Genomic DNA, 15631 nt, shown 5'->3' with positions numbered 1-15631 from the left:
TGTCCATGTCCCTATAGCTGTTATTTATATTTCTGCCCAGAGAGAGATAACAACTTAGTCCAATTCCTTGTACGTGCACATGTTGAGCATGTTGTGAATGTTTTTATAATAATTTTGCTGAAGCACAGATCGAGGTCTTCATAGAAAAACCCCAGAAAGCAGATTGTAGCAATCGTTGCCATCCGACCTTAAACCAATCAAAGTCTACACCAGATTTGTATATATTGGCACTTTCATACCTCAGCGTACCTGCCTCTGGTTTTGTTGTCTCTAAGATTGACACGTACGCTGGAAATCACATTCTTCGTTTCTTTATCATACTTAATTTGGCCCCAAAAAACCCACTTGTTTAATCATTGATAGGTTGTTGCTACATCCAAAGAGGCCCTTCTGAGTCAACAGACAGTCTCTGAAATAAACAGAACCTTTGCCATTGGTTGCTGGCTGTTTGTGGACTATCTGGTCTGTTTAAGAGCATGTGGGGCATGAGCTGCCAGCAATGGCCTGGAGAAAAAGGACGGACACAACACCACTGATTATATTAACATGTTGTATCTACAGCGGTCAAAATTTAAACCTACAGTGATTTAAATCTGTTCTAAATATCTCTGTCAATGTGGTTTAATGTTAATGAGATTAGATCAATGTGTTGCCTTTAACTTTAGTGTTTTGTTACACATTCCAGACGTTGTGAGTGTCGTAGTCTACACATGAAATAACAGAAAGAACACACCCTGGAACGTGACATAATCGTCCTCATGTTCCGCAAGGACAGCACAAAGTCTATGACCTTGACATTTTCCATCAACAAATGCACACAAAGCATCAACTTTAAGCGTTAAACATTTTAATACATGTGTATATTTCCCAATATATAGACTCCCACTAACTGTCATCCTGTAAAGCGGCAGTAGTTTTGCAGAGGCCAGTCTTACACTGACGAGGAATATCCTGTCCAGTAATTATCTTCCGTGGTGAAAATGAAGCAGGCGGATAAAGACAGATAAGACAGAGGATGTTTACCACAGCGTGATGGGAAACAGAGCAGTCTTTGGAATATTAAAAAATGCCTAATTTGAGCTCTCTAACATAAACAGACAGCATTAAGGACAGTCTATTCTGTCAAGTAGTTACAGAAGACAACAATAATCGACAGGGCACATTGTTTCTTCATGAAGCATTATATTTATGATTTAAATATTTAAAAAATGAGCTTGAGTGGTAGAAACAAAGCGGAGAAGGCACAAACGTGTTCGGCTACTTCCTTTCATCTTTCAAAACTGTTTATTTATTTCTTTTAGTCATGCTAGCAACACAGCTAGATGGCAGTGTTGGTCGGTCAGTCAGTCAGTCCACCTCTTTGATCCAGACTAAAATATCTCCACAATTATTGGATGGATTGCCATGACATTCATGGTTCCCAGAGGAGGAGGCCTTCCGACTTTGATGAGAAGCAGGTTGGCATTTCGAGTTTTGAGTGAACGCTCTTCATGATAGGCCTAATCATGTTTGTCTCAGGATGAATTGTAAAATCGTGATTCTCATTTTGCATAATTTCAAAATCTCAATTCATATACTTTACAATCAACACAGCTGCATTGTTACAACATTGCTTAGGCCTATTAGCAAATGTCAGCATGCTACAATGATAAATGAAATACACTTGGCGAACATTGTAGGCCTACATGTTAAAAATCAGCATGTTATCATTATAATTTGTATTATATTGCCATTCTAGCATCAGCATTTAGATACTGCTGTGGCTGAGTACACTCTGCAGAGCTACTAGCATGTCTGTAGAAGCTAAGTCTAGTTTTCCATCCCACACTGTGTGCAATTTGGTAATTAGCTCTCTCCGGCGGGCGAAAACCTGCGTGAAATGATGTGTGTGTGTGTGTGTGTGTGTGTGTGTGTGTGTGTGTGTGTGTCCGTGAGTGCACAATATATTTGGTGGCAAGTTCTCAAGGACTTCTGGTTGTATGGTCTCACACTTTCGCAAACATTTTTTTTATTACGGGTTGTATAGGCCTACTGCCGTTGACTGCCTGCTTACTCACTCACTACTCTGAGCCAACCTCAAGCTGCTGCCCTGCGCCCAGAGACACAGTTGGGGAAACAGGCTAACCGCTAGTGGAACTACCAATACACACATTGCTGTACCTCGCCGCCACTGAGCCGTTGCTTGATACATTTACCTTTACGTTTTGGCACAATTCTATGAAGTGTGTATTATATGATGACTTCAAGTCCATCGCTTGTAAAACATTACATCGCTTCCTGTGTTTGAGTTTGAACAAAGACCTTTGGACGATGGACGCTTTACAGCACTGGTTGTATTCATTCAATCACACAATGGTGGTCATTGCAGACACACTTGGTGGAGATCTTTACTCGACTGAGTGCACCTTTCAAGTTATTTTTTATAAATTCTTTAAATACACAAAGTAGCAAGAATGTTAAATAACCTCATACAAGGTAATCCATAATTCAGAACCGTCACATGATTTTATGTCTCTAAACAATCTTAAAGCCCCACTATGTAGTTTTTCCCTTTTGGCGCCCCCTTCAGTTTTTGAGGTATTTAACGTTTACTTCAGTGTCGTAAATACCCAGTTACGATAGACGCAGCCTCGCATACACTTGTATTGAGTTAGGATCATGTGTTGTCCTGTATTATAATTATTATTATTATTATTGTTATTATTTGTACGTGTCACGGGTTATAAAAGGTGACGAGGGGGAAGTGAAGCAAGGGTTTTTTTGTTTGGAGTGCGCTGACAGGCGGCGGACTCAGAACGGCAGCAATCCGGCGACTGTTTCTATTTTGGATTTATACCAACGGGCGGGATCACTAATACGAAGACTGCGCAGGAACACTGAACTGGGCCCAGCACCTACCGGACTAGGGTGAAGGAGCGCGGGGATTGAACGCGGCGCCTCGCCACGTTTCCGCCTGGTCGGTCAGCTGTTTGCCGGCTTTTGGGGGGGGGTGTGTGCGCGTGCAGTCATTTACTTTTGTTTTGGGGGACTGCAAAGACTTTGGGGACTGTCGGGATCCGGGGATTATACTTCGTTTTGAGTGGGTTTGATTTTTTAGTGTATGTGTTCATTTTGGGGGCTTGCAGATGCATTGAATTTGATTTAATATAATAACATTTGGGTTTCCGCATATCGACTGTGTGTTTTTCTTTTACGACCATTTGAGCAGAGAGTTAACACCAGAATTCGCAGATCCGCCCATTCCCTTTTTTTTAGCGTATTGTACCTTTTCCCCTTGATTGAGTTGCTAAGGGCGAATGAAACAACATAACCAAAAGAATGACAACATTTAGTTTAGATGAAATACCGATCGCGTTTTCAGCCTATATACGTTGTTTTCTAAATGTTTGAATGTGGAGTACGTGTGATCGAATACAATATTGTTGACAGCACCAAAAAGCTACATAAAAAAGCTACCCTTATACTGGAGCTGCGAGCATGGAGTGGCACTTTATGACATTGCGTAATCACTGCCAGAAAGCAGGTCGAAGTACATCCGCCCCAGAGCGGGCGGCTCCAGAATCTTACATAGCGGAGTTATTTCCCCACAGACCCCCGATGGCAATAGCGGAGGCGCACATCGCCATATTAAAAGTCATTGTAGCGGCACAATTTTTTTCAAGCTGTTATTTTAAGGTACAATTGTTACATAGTGTTGCTTTAATACAGAAGTATCACATATCAATTCAAGTGCAAATCAAATTAATGCTCTCTCAAACAATAGGATACTAATTTACAGTAAAAAAATCAATTTCCTCTTCTTTAGCAGTAATGATAAACAGTGAGTGTCAATTCCCCATACTCTTTTTGGATTATACATCACAGTACATTATTTTTTAGAAAAAAACTGGGTCTCTATGTGTCAAACATTGACAAATTGCAAAAAAGACAAACACCAGGAGAATATATAGAGCTACACTAAATGCATTAGGAGTAACTTCATCACTGATCTCAACATCCATTACATCCCATGATGAGCTCAAAGCAGTATAAATAATAAAATGATATAATGCTGAAAGAAGTGCATCACAAACCGATGGTGAACTAAGACCTGCTGCGTCCAGGGAGCGGGCTGAGCGGTGCAAAGTGCAATCATTCAGAAACAGCAAATACATACGAGCAAAAATAAATAAGGCTCATAACATTAACACTGCTGTCAAACTCATTATTACAATCCAAAAGCACATCTCTTTTCACGTTGCATAGCTGACACGATAACATAAAAAATAAAAAAACTACGACGTAGTCAACGTTTGCCGACACGGACGAAGTATCAACGCAGTTTGCAAGAAGAGAGTCTAGTTTGAAAGTTGATCTGTGTTTTCTGATGTTCTTTTAACACAGCACAGTTGGTTCATAAATGTGTATCTGTGTGGTTTAATTTCCATTATACTAAAAATACTAGTCAAAACTAAATTCTCAGTGTAGTTATATATAATGTTTAAACTGTGATATATAGTGTAATTGTGCATATTTTTGTTATCTAATTTTGCCCCAATTGATTTCTAATCAGATCTATGGTTTATTTTAGCACTTTAGCTTTTTTGTGCTGTCCCCCCATGATTTATTACATTACAGGACATCAGTTTAACTGGAGTATTAACCAAAAGGGATACAAATGATGCTGCGGCTCCTCATCACCAATATTTCTTACATTTTTCCCAGGTTTGTAATCAAACTCAAAGCCTCGACCTCGAGTGTTTTAGAAGTCCTTTGCCCCACGGGCTGTCTCACTGGTACCGGTCCTGGGAGTCGGCATTCTCAAACCGTTCCTCCTCCTCTTGCATAGTCACCCCTCTCTTCTTTTTCCAGCCCTGTTTTCCACCAGAGGAATTGTCTGTGGTTCCGTAACTCATCTTGGGAGCCACTGTGTTCTCCATGTTGAGCTCTGATTCTTCAGCCAGCTCGTCCTGATCGATAATGCCACATTTATCCTCGCTGGTGGTCTCAGGGTCGGCCCAGACCTGCTGTTCTCCAGAAGCAAAGATAGCATAGAAAATGACCCCTGTGTAATGGACCATGGACGCAATAACAAAAACATGCTGCCACTCCAGGCGAGTCTGTGGGGAGATAAAGAGAGTGAATGAATTTCCAGTCTGAGGTTGTAACGCTGTAAAACTGCCTTACATCAGACACAGCACCGGAAAAAATATCAACTGCAACATATATAATATGTTCTACAGGGCTATCAATTATTAACAACATGACATACAGCAATTATATGTTTGACTAATAAGGAAACCTCCTATGTTTTATGTATGCCATGAGGGAACGCCTCAGTGAAGGACACTGTTTCTGAGTTTCCTGTTGTGTTTGGTAAACTCCCATAATGTAGAATAAAATAATTTCATCTGAATATTACTTCGAAGGACTGAAGTTAAAGGCAAGATAACAGGAAAATATCTGAGATGAACTAATCAACGTACGTCTGTTAAAATATATTTGTGAGAGTTTGGCTTTTGGCGTTCCCTCTCCATGTAAATTCCACCCTCTGTCTCAGGTAGGCACAAACACACCTGGTGACAATTGTTTAATTAGGAGCTGACATGAAGGCAGCGCTGCAGCATCTCCCTCTGGATGCACTTAGTCCAATGTGGCGAGGGAACAGACTAGCCTTCTGGAAGGTCTGTTTTAAAGCCGATGGTTTTAACCATAATGAACTCTTAAAACGGTTGATTTGAAATCATACAGACTGTGGAGGCAGTTCTAGATTTCCAAATACTGACTTGTTTGTTCTACATCGTAAATTATTAAGTTTTCTACATTTACTAACTTTTTCCCTAGAGACTAAACTCCTGCATATGTGGCTGAACTGCTTCGACCTTATTTACCAGCCCGCAATGTCAGGTCAAACATGGTAAATCTTCTGCCTGTCCCACACACTCCCCTTAACCAGCAAAGCTATGGGATGTTCTGCCTGCACCCCTACGGTTAGCTGTTTCTGTGATGTTGAAAATAAACTTAAGTCATACCAGTTTACTCTGTCGTTTGGTTAAATAAATGCTCTATGGCCTGCTTTAGTCTGTTTTTAATTCTTGATTTTCTTGTGTATTTTAGCACCGCCTTTTGTTGTGCTTTCTTACCTCTTTTATGTTTTCGATCCTTGTGTGGTCATTTTGTGTTGTGTTTTTTTTTCTACTCCTGTACAGCACTTTATGCCCTTTGTCTGTGAAAAATGCAATATACATATATTTCTTTAGAACTGGCTGATTGTATCATTTGGTTTTTGTTGCTATTTAATAAATGTCCATTCAGAATCGACAGCCTTGTCTCTGTATTGTTACTCTCTGTTAGGAACCCATGTAAACCTGTTGATCTAGTTTTCCTGAGGGTTCCAATCCTAGACGGGTGTCTACACTTGGGGCCCCAGTAGTCACTTTACTTTGCCTCGGGTACAAAAGCAAAAAATAGTTTTTTACAAATCAACTTGTTGTACCTTGTTTTTAGTCAGTGCTCCAACAATCAGAGGACATATCATTCCTGATAGAGTTCCCACCCCGTTGGAAATGCCCATCAGGATGCTGGCATACCGAGGCGCAATATCTAAATGATTGACATTAAAACCTGAAGACACAGAACACACAATATTTGAAGTGACGAGTAAAGGTTGCAAATACATTCTCCCAAAGTGCACATGGCTTAGATCAACTTGGACATTTAGTAGTTGGAGGCTTTGAAAGAAGCTATGAAATATTCAAGGGAAGTGCCTCTGAGAATGTTTGGCAAGCTGGTGTGTGTAAATGGCATCGCACCCAGTTTTCAAATATTTCTTTGGTGCTACTATAATACCTGAGATGGCAAATCCACTGAACCCTACAGCCAGAACCAGGAAGGAGATGGCAACCCCTCGAGTGTGAGAGAACCCGACCACCAACAGCAAAGTGGCCTCCATACCAAATCCTGTCAAAATACAGGATCAGAGAATGTGCTTCGTTGGCTCAAGTAAAACTCTTTCGAATGTATTCCTAGGAACTGTAATACATTACTGAATTCATTGTCCTGCACAATATCATTCGAACAGGACTTTTTTTTTTTACACTCATAATTTAATGCCATTTAAAAAAAAATTGGTATGCCTTTTTTTATTTTAATGCCATTGCTCAAAAGGAATGGCTGATGGCAATATGGAACTTTTTTATTACGGCAGTTTACAGTAGAAACAAATAACATTTTACTATTGCGGCTGGCTAATGTGAGTGGTTCAGGACCATTGTGCACAATAATAGTCAAACCAGAGTGTCTAAAAATAAAAGACAAAACATTTTGCTTCTTGTTTAACACAACGTACCTCCACAGTTCATGATTTTCCTCACATTTGTGGTAGACATGATTTTATTACTGCGTAAGTAGTCGGCAAGCTGTCCGCCAATGGGAACTATTATTGTCATCACCAAGTGGGGGACAGCAGACAGGAGCCCCACCTGTTGGCAAATGATGCATTCAGTCCTATGTTTAATCATCTGTCTTTATGGGTCTTTGTCATTGCCCGTTGAATAGCTACAATGAAACTGAGGCCAACCTTGCTGATGGGGAAGCCAAAGACCTCCTCAAAATACGCCGGCTGGCTGATCAGGAGCAGGTAGAAGGTCCAGCTGCGGCAGAAGTTGGCCACGATGATGGCATAGACGGGCATGGAGGTAAAGAAACAACGCCACGGTGTCTTGAATTTCTGTGATTGGGAGACAGAAGCCAGTGTATGTCGTTCATTGTGTGTGTGACACGAGCTTGTGTGGATGTAAATCTATTTTACTGTCACATTGATCCTTCCTTTTGGGGATAGCATAAATCATTACATTTTAGGGTGTAGATGTGGTTGAAGGTTAAGTTTAGGATTAGACAAGCAGTGATTATGGTTTGGGTAAGTCTCCTGGAAATGAATGTAAGTCAATGTCCTTTAAAGTGATGGAAACACACATTTGTTGGTGTCCGAATTTCAGTAAAATTCTATGAAATAAAATTCACGATGAAAACCTAAATCTGGCAGCATATTAGGCAAACACACCTCAGTCACGCTCAGTTGGCGCATTGTTTCACCGATGGTGGTCTCGATGTACATCCTCTCCTCCTCTGTGATTGTGGGATGTTCCTGAGGACTTCCATATGCCAGCAGCAGCCACATGACATACCATATGATCCCAAAAACACCTTATCATGAAATAACAACAAATTAATGCATTCCTATATATATATACACTTAAAGATATTTTTATTTGTATCGAAGGCTTTGTAAGGGACAGGGTAGACTAATTAAAACAGACCCGACCCCCTCTGGACCACAAGAATTTTCATTATTAAAATAAGATGAACAAAGTATGAGTCACAGAGCCCAGAAAGGAAAATGCTAATTTACATCAATAAATCATGAGATTATATTACAGCAGAACTAGAGTAGATTTTTATTAAAACACATTTGGCAAAGCATGAATTTTATGTCAATGTTAATCATTTTAATCAAACACTAAAGCAATTCAGATAACGCTTATTGTGCAAGGCATACAAAGTACAACCGCCAGATCAGTAGGCCATTCAAGGATTACAAAAACACTTTGCATGTCACTAAACTGACACCTTGTGTGTGTGTGTGTGTATATATATCAATCCTATTCAGGGTCGCACATACATATTTATATATACTGGCTGAAAGTTGGATGAAGAGATCCACACGTCATGTATAATATAAAACTATGGTTAGCTTAGCTTAACAGAAAACTAACCTGGTTCTATCCAAAAGTTGGCTGGCTTTATATTTGTTATTTTAAGGCCCTTGTAGAGACGGTCATTGGAAACTAGCAGTAGCTATAAATGCTGTGATACAATGCATTGGGAAATTGTATATTCTCAATATATATATCGTCTTTGTCCTCACCAAATAAATAGCATGTTTCCAGTCTTCAATGCTAAGCTAAGTTAACCAGCTGCATATTAATTGTAAACATGAAAATGGTGTTGATCTTCCCATCACACTCTCTGCACTATCTTTGTCTTTATCTGTATCTTTGCATGAACATATTTCGTTTTTTACTTATTTGCTTATTGACTAGATAGAGAGACTGAAATGATTTTTATGAGTCTTACCATAAATATAGAAGACCGAAGGCCATCCGACATATTGAACGAGCACTCCAGCTAAAGGCATGGCGATCACTGCTCCTGCGTAGGATCCTGGGAACAATTGGAGACAGATTTCAGTGTCACGGTATGATTACACCAGCAGTTACATTGGGACTCAGCGATAAATAACTAAAAGTATATCATATACAGCCTGGCTTTAAAAAGATGTTGTCTTTTATAAAATATTATACAAACAAAATATTAGTTGTCGTTACATTGCAACAGCCTTCAGTTTCACACAAACAACGACACCATATAGTGAACATTTGTCTTGCCCCATCAAAGAAACCCATTAGTTTCATTGAATAAATGCCATTCGTTGGCACTGCTAGACGGAGCAGGTGTTTTAATGTGTTTTCTATGATCAGACGAATTCATGAACACTGTTGTTTTGAATAGAGCAGGGAGCATGAGAGTGCTTTGGGACGGAAAGCACTGTGACGCTTCCTCTACGTGAATGGAGGGAGAAGCTCCTTGTGAGTATGCAGGTGAGCCGCGTTCATTTACAGACAATGTCAAGAGGGTGTTCATGTGTGGGTTGTCATGGTACCAGTTTAAAGTGCAATTTGGTTATTTTAATTCGGGAGAGACAACAGTATAAATCTGCAAAACAAAATGACCTCTCTCATGTCCATCTACTGACCAGCCCCACTCTGAGGTATAGGGCCGTGTAATCTGGATTGGATCAATGAAAAGCTTTGTGTCACGGTCAGTTTGGGTATTTTGGACAAGAGTAAACTCGAGGCATTGCTCACCACAGAAGGAAGTTGTGGCCAGTCGACTCCGCTCAAGAGGTGGCGCCCATTTGGACCACATGCCATGACATGCTGGGTAGGTGACACCCTAGCAAGGTTGGAAGATGTCAAAGGTCACATATTGATCTGAGAGGAAACCTGGGATTCATCTGTACAATAATAGTCTAACATTTTGGGAAATACACTTATTTCCTTTCTTGTTAAATGAGATGTTTGATGCATCTCTGATTGATCTTCTCATCTGACTCAACAAGAAATCAAATATGCATATTTTATTAGTTTTCTATATTGCTTTATGTGGATAATTTTCACTTGTTAAACCCCCACCATGTTTTTTCTTACCTCCACTAAGCCCTGCAGGATGCGCACAAACATGACACAACCATAGTGCACCCTCGCCGCTGATGGGATGAACATGTTGAGCACTGACGTCAGGAAAATGGCAGCCCCAAAAACCCTGTAGAAATACTGCAATGTCATCATAGTGTCTATGTGTGTGTGTGGGTGTGGGTGTGTCTCAGCAGCTTCAATTTCCACCTGAAGCACTTACAGACTTAACCCTTGTGTTGCCTTAGGGTCATTTTGACCCGAATCAATATTACACCCTCCCCCCGCTTTAGGATTAATTTGACCCCATTCAATGTTTAATGTCGGTGTTCTTTCGGTAGTCAACAAACAAACATAAAGTGCCTCACACTTAAACTTGGAAAACAATATTAATTCTAATAATTTTCTGGAGGTTTTAATTGCTGGCGTCAAATTGAACCCAAAGGGTAAAATATGTTAGTAAATATAAAGGTAACAGGAGGGTGAAACATTGAATCGGGTCAAAATGACCCAAAGGCGGGGGGAGGGTGTAATATTGATTCGGGTCAAAATGACCCTAAGGCAACACAAGGGTTAAAGCCTTTTCTTGTGAAAATGGGAAATAATGAGGAATTTCATACATTGTTAAAATACTATACTTTTAATGTATTTATTCCAATGAATTGCTAATGTAACAAACCATATTTTAGTCAGTGCACAGCTTGTTATGTTACATTCCTAATTTACTTAAGTTTAAATGGATCAGTTATTTCAAAGAAGTTCCTCTTTTGCCCATAATTAGAACCAAAATGCAGTTATATATCAATAAAAACTACTACTATCTGTCTGTAAGAGGTATAAAGACAACGAGCACATGCTACCCAGTGTCTGGAAGCTGCGGTGGATGTCTAATATTGCCAGACATCATATCTCCAAATGTCTGACGGTCAAAGCGTCTCAGTCAGACTTATGAGACAGATCTCACGCCTCTGCCTTTCACGCACTGAGATAAAGACGTGCCTTTCAGTCCGCAAGTTTCTGCCTCATCACCACCGTGCCGCTTATGTTTCATCTATTTTCTCCTTCTCCTCATCCCCCCTTCCTTCTTTTTTTCCAAAACAGTGTGTAAGTGACACTTGTAATATTCCAGTGGCTGGTGTTTGAGAAAGAAATCAGAGGCAGGATCTTTCATTATTAACTCTGTCAGTGGCGTGTCCTCTTTTCCTGTGAAGCTTTTATTACAGGACTACTATCTGCTCCATCAGCACCGCTCACCACAGCATACAGCGTTAACCCTTTAACCATGCATGCTCCCCCCAAACCTTTCTTTTCCTATCTTCTTTTTTTTGTCTTTCTTGTGATCCTTTCTTAACATACGTGACATGGCTGCAGCAACAATGACTTCACCCTCAACCCGAGGAAACACGTCAAAAGGCGAAGCATATAATCCGTCTAAGTGCATCACGTGTCAAATTGAACAGTTTCTCTCTCACGGGCCACAGCCTCTGTTGTCTCTGCACTGTGTTTGGGCTGCCTTTCTACCCGTTATCGATTCATCTTTTTGTTTTTAATAAAATAAAAGAGAAAGGTTCACAGTGGCTCTCAGAAAACATCATCAAAGTGCTTTTCTTAGCAAAAATCTAAGATCCAAAAGATATTCAATATTCAATAATATAAAACAGAGATTACAGTGGAACTATTGATAGTCATGAAGTGCATGTCACCTGTTGGCAAACAGCTTGTTGGAGATGAAACCACCAGGGATTTGAGTGACAATGTAGCCCCAGAAGAAAGAGCCGTGGATCAGCCCCACTGTCTCTGGGTCCCAGTTAAACTGAGCTAACTGGAGAGAAAGAGAGAGAGAGAGAGAGAGAAAAGAAAATACATTTACCACTAAGCTGCATTTATTTGGTATATCTACCTGCATCAGATACATCCCTGAAAGAGTTGATTGAAATGGTTGTACTGCAATCTAGTTTTCTCATGTTCGGCCAGACTATCTTATGAGCAACAAGAAAATAGATACATATTATACAAGTCCAGCTACGTCAATATCCTGAAGGAGTCCTGTCTGATTTGATTCAGCTACCTGAAGCACAGGAGTCCCATTGATATAGACGGTGTTGTTGTTCACCATCTCCACAATGGCCACGCCAAGGTTGCAACGGATGCCAAAGGAGATGCAGAAGCCCAGGCCGCTGAGGATGGCGAGGACGTAGCGTTTGGGCAGGCCGCCGCAGCTGCAGTCCAGCAGTGGGGGAGAGCGTGGAGCTGATGCCACCGGACGGCCATGTTCTGTCAGCTCAATGGTGTCTTCTTCTTCTACGTTACTACCGTCTATTTTCCTATGATGCAAATAGCAGCAAAAATAAATCGCAGTAAGAGCATGTTCTTTCTTTATTCCTCCATCTACAATATATCAGAAATGTAGGCTACCTAGATATGTGAGTTTAAGTTAAAATTGTCTACAAGTCATACAAATATATATATAATTGTCATCTTTCTCTAATCCTATTACTTTTGTCAGTAAGTTTGTAGAAGCTGTGGCAATATAAATAAGTAACATGAGTCTCTGATCTCTTACAGAGAGCAGGAGGGGAAGCCAAGACACATACCGAAAAAGGTCACAGCAGCGCTGTTATCAGGTTGCTTTCAGGTGCATCACTCTCCACACCTGTTTCACTACCCAGAATCCATCTCTGTCTTGCTGTCTCCCCGATCCCATGAACTGCTTTCATCTGCCTGCAGTAGATTTCAACTGTAGTTCTCTTCCAGCATACCCAACATACTTGAAACAAGGATCTGCTTTTGGTATCAAGCCCTTAAGTGTCCCTTTTTTTTGCCAAGTGTGCCTTGTGTGTGTTTACAGTTGGAACACCTGGTGTGTCTTATTATAATACATACTACAAAATATGCAGAAAACAGTATTTATTCATGTTTTTGTCATCAAATAAAATTTTATACCTAGTCTAATAGCAGACCTATTGTGGACATGCGTCATGTCATGAATGAATAGTTAATATGGTTGGTAGGTGTCTCACAGCTCCATCAAACATCCTGAACTGCATTTAGATACAAAAGCCACATTTCAAGTCCTTTGCCCGTTAATATAATGCAACCTGTCTCGAATGTATAAGTTGTAAGAAAGAAAGAAACAACAAGAAACAACAAAGTAGGGTTAAGAGTTCATGTCTGGTCACTAATTCCAGAGATAAAATATGGATTAACCTTTCCGTTACCAAAAAAGGCCAACAGATATTTAAGTAACTTTCTTATTCCTGATCCTCAAGGATTTTGTTTAATTATCTAATTTTTTCTTTTAAATGTGCATATCAAATGAGTGTGTTTAGTTTATCAGGACATTAAAATTATACAACATTTACATATATAGAAACTATTGACTGAGTTATCCAGATTAGATTGTTGACCATTTGACATTAATTAGATTTGTTTGTTTTTCAAATGGAAATGTTATAGCAACAAGTGCTTAAACTCAAACCTGCTAAAGTGTAGGTTTATTGATCATTAGCTGGATCATGACAAAGATGTTGTATGTGAACACCCACACACACATATATATATATCTATATATATATATATATATATATATATATATATATATATATTAGGAATAAGAATATCTTAAATTCCCATTTTCCTTTTAACTGTAATGTCAGTCAAGGCATTCCTATCATATGCACATTAACAATACATCTTATCCAGAAAATTGTCGACTTATTCGTAATCTTCTTTACAGAATGGGGTCTCCAACACCACACACACATCTCTCTGTTAAGGATGTTCCAGATATGAAATATATATTAAGGTCCTAAAATAAAATCTGTGATTACATCACTGGCATTGCCTGTCTGCAAGCACAAGAATCAAATGTGTATTTATCACCAGGATCTCTAAGAACATGCCGTGCTGGAACAAATGTGTCCCTCTTAGTTGCAGAGCAATAATATAAGAAATGAATCTCAACCATGAAAACAATAGGAGTGACACGCTTAGTCCATGCAGTCCAACAACATCTAAAGAAGCTGTGGACTGTGGATCGAACACCTTGCACACACAGTCGTTATGTCTCCTTCCCACCTCTCTACGTACAAACCCTCTCACCTTTGCAGTTTTCCTAGAGAGTCTCCCACTGTGCTTTTCACTTCCTCCTTCCCTGGTTTAAGCACCCGTTCCTTCAAACCTGCTAACCCACCAAAAGGCATTTTTTTCTCTGTGTCTTGGTTTTCTCTCCAACGTTATCTGAAAACAGTGTCTTTGATGCCTCACTAACACACTGTTCGGAACAAAGAGGAAGAAAAGTCCACTAGGAGCTGTTCATCATCCTGAGTTCTGGTCTTCTCCACCGGGGCTCGGCTCCAGCGCTCAGTGGTCCCTCAGAGGTAAGACAGACTTTTCCTCTCCACTTTTCTCTGGTGTGAGGATTCAGTGTTAAAGTGAGCGATGATGTTGAAGTATTCCTCAATTTCCAAAGTACCGTTCAGCCAGAGCCTCTGGAACTATTTTCATCTTCTAAAGATCCAGTGAATGAAAGTGTAGAATCCCGGCTTTAGTCTCTAGGCATTGGGAGCCCTCTCTTGTCTGCAGCTGATCTGAACAAACCGCTTCGATCTCCTCTCCATCTCATAACGCATCCATTCGTGGTGAGGAGGGGCAGGTGTAGCTGGTTTTCCAAAACCCAGCCCCCTCGTTTAACACATCACCATCATCATCATCATCATCATCATCTCCCCAGCTCCACCCCTACAGCTAGTTAGGTTCATCCGATAGCAGCCCGAAGAGTTAAATATGCATGACCTTGACGTGCTGCATGACAGGCAGGCGAGACAGGAGAAGCTCGACTGCTGTGGTGTAACATGGGAGCAGGTGAAACCTAAGACGCAGCCATCAAGTTCCAGGTTCAGACGCCCACTATTCTATGAGTTCTGTTTTTCTGGGGTTTTGAGAGAAATCATAACTCATACAACGATGCTGTATAGTTCATGGATTTATAAACAACACCAGTCTGTTCCCAGTTGACACTGTTTTACGAGCAGGCGGAAACTCGTCATTTTTCACAACGTTTCCTTCATTTCAGATAATGAAATATGCAGCTTAGAAGAGTGGATGGTGAGGGCCTGAGCCCCCACCGTCTGAACGGAGCGCTTTAATTATTTGAATTAGATGTATGTTCATCTCGTATACTTTGTTTAGTTTTAGTTTAGTTTAGTTTATTTTGATCAGCAAAATATACAAAAATCAAAATTCAACAAAAGAAGAAAGTGGCTGACCGAAAGGGTCAAGGCTGAAGCTATCAAGCTTATAAGTGCCCTAACCTGTAATTTCACGAAAAAACTTATTTCAAAGAACCATATACATATACCTATATATATACATAAACATATATACATATACACATGTAC

At 40.1% G+C, this 15631-nt stretch overlaps 1 protein-coding gene across 1 annotated transcript; it reads right to left on the bottom strand.

The window, feature by feature from the left end:
* Positions 1-4769: 4769 nt before the first annotated feature.
* Positions 4770-14434, bottom strand: slc17a8 (solute carrier family 17 member 8). Its single transcript, XM_056417140.1, has 12 exons — positions 14334-14434; positions 12301-12556; positions 11936-12054; positions 10248-10362; positions 9906-9993; positions 9115-9201; positions 8042-8184; positions 7559-7708; positions 7328-7460; positions 6829-6939; positions 6476-6603; positions 4770-5099 (listed from the first exon to the last, which is right to left on the bottom strand). The coding sequence occupies exons 1-12, from the start codon at positions 14432-14434 to the stop codon at positions 4770-4772; spliced, it is 1761 nt and encodes a 586-aa protein (XP_056273115.1).
* Between the last annotated feature and the right edge of the window lie 1197 nt (positions 14435-15631).

Source organism: Pseudoliparis swirei, chromosome 6 (assembly GCF_029220125.1).
Source record: "Pseudoliparis swirei isolate HS2019 ecotype Mariana Trench chromosome 6, NWPU_hadal_v1, whole genome shotgun sequence".
NCBI lineage: Eukaryota > Metazoa > Chordata > Actinopteri > Perciformes > Liparidae > Pseudoliparis > Pseudoliparis swirei.
Note: the sequence above shows the minus strand (reverse complement) of the source record. Positions and strands in the feature narration are given on the sequence as shown.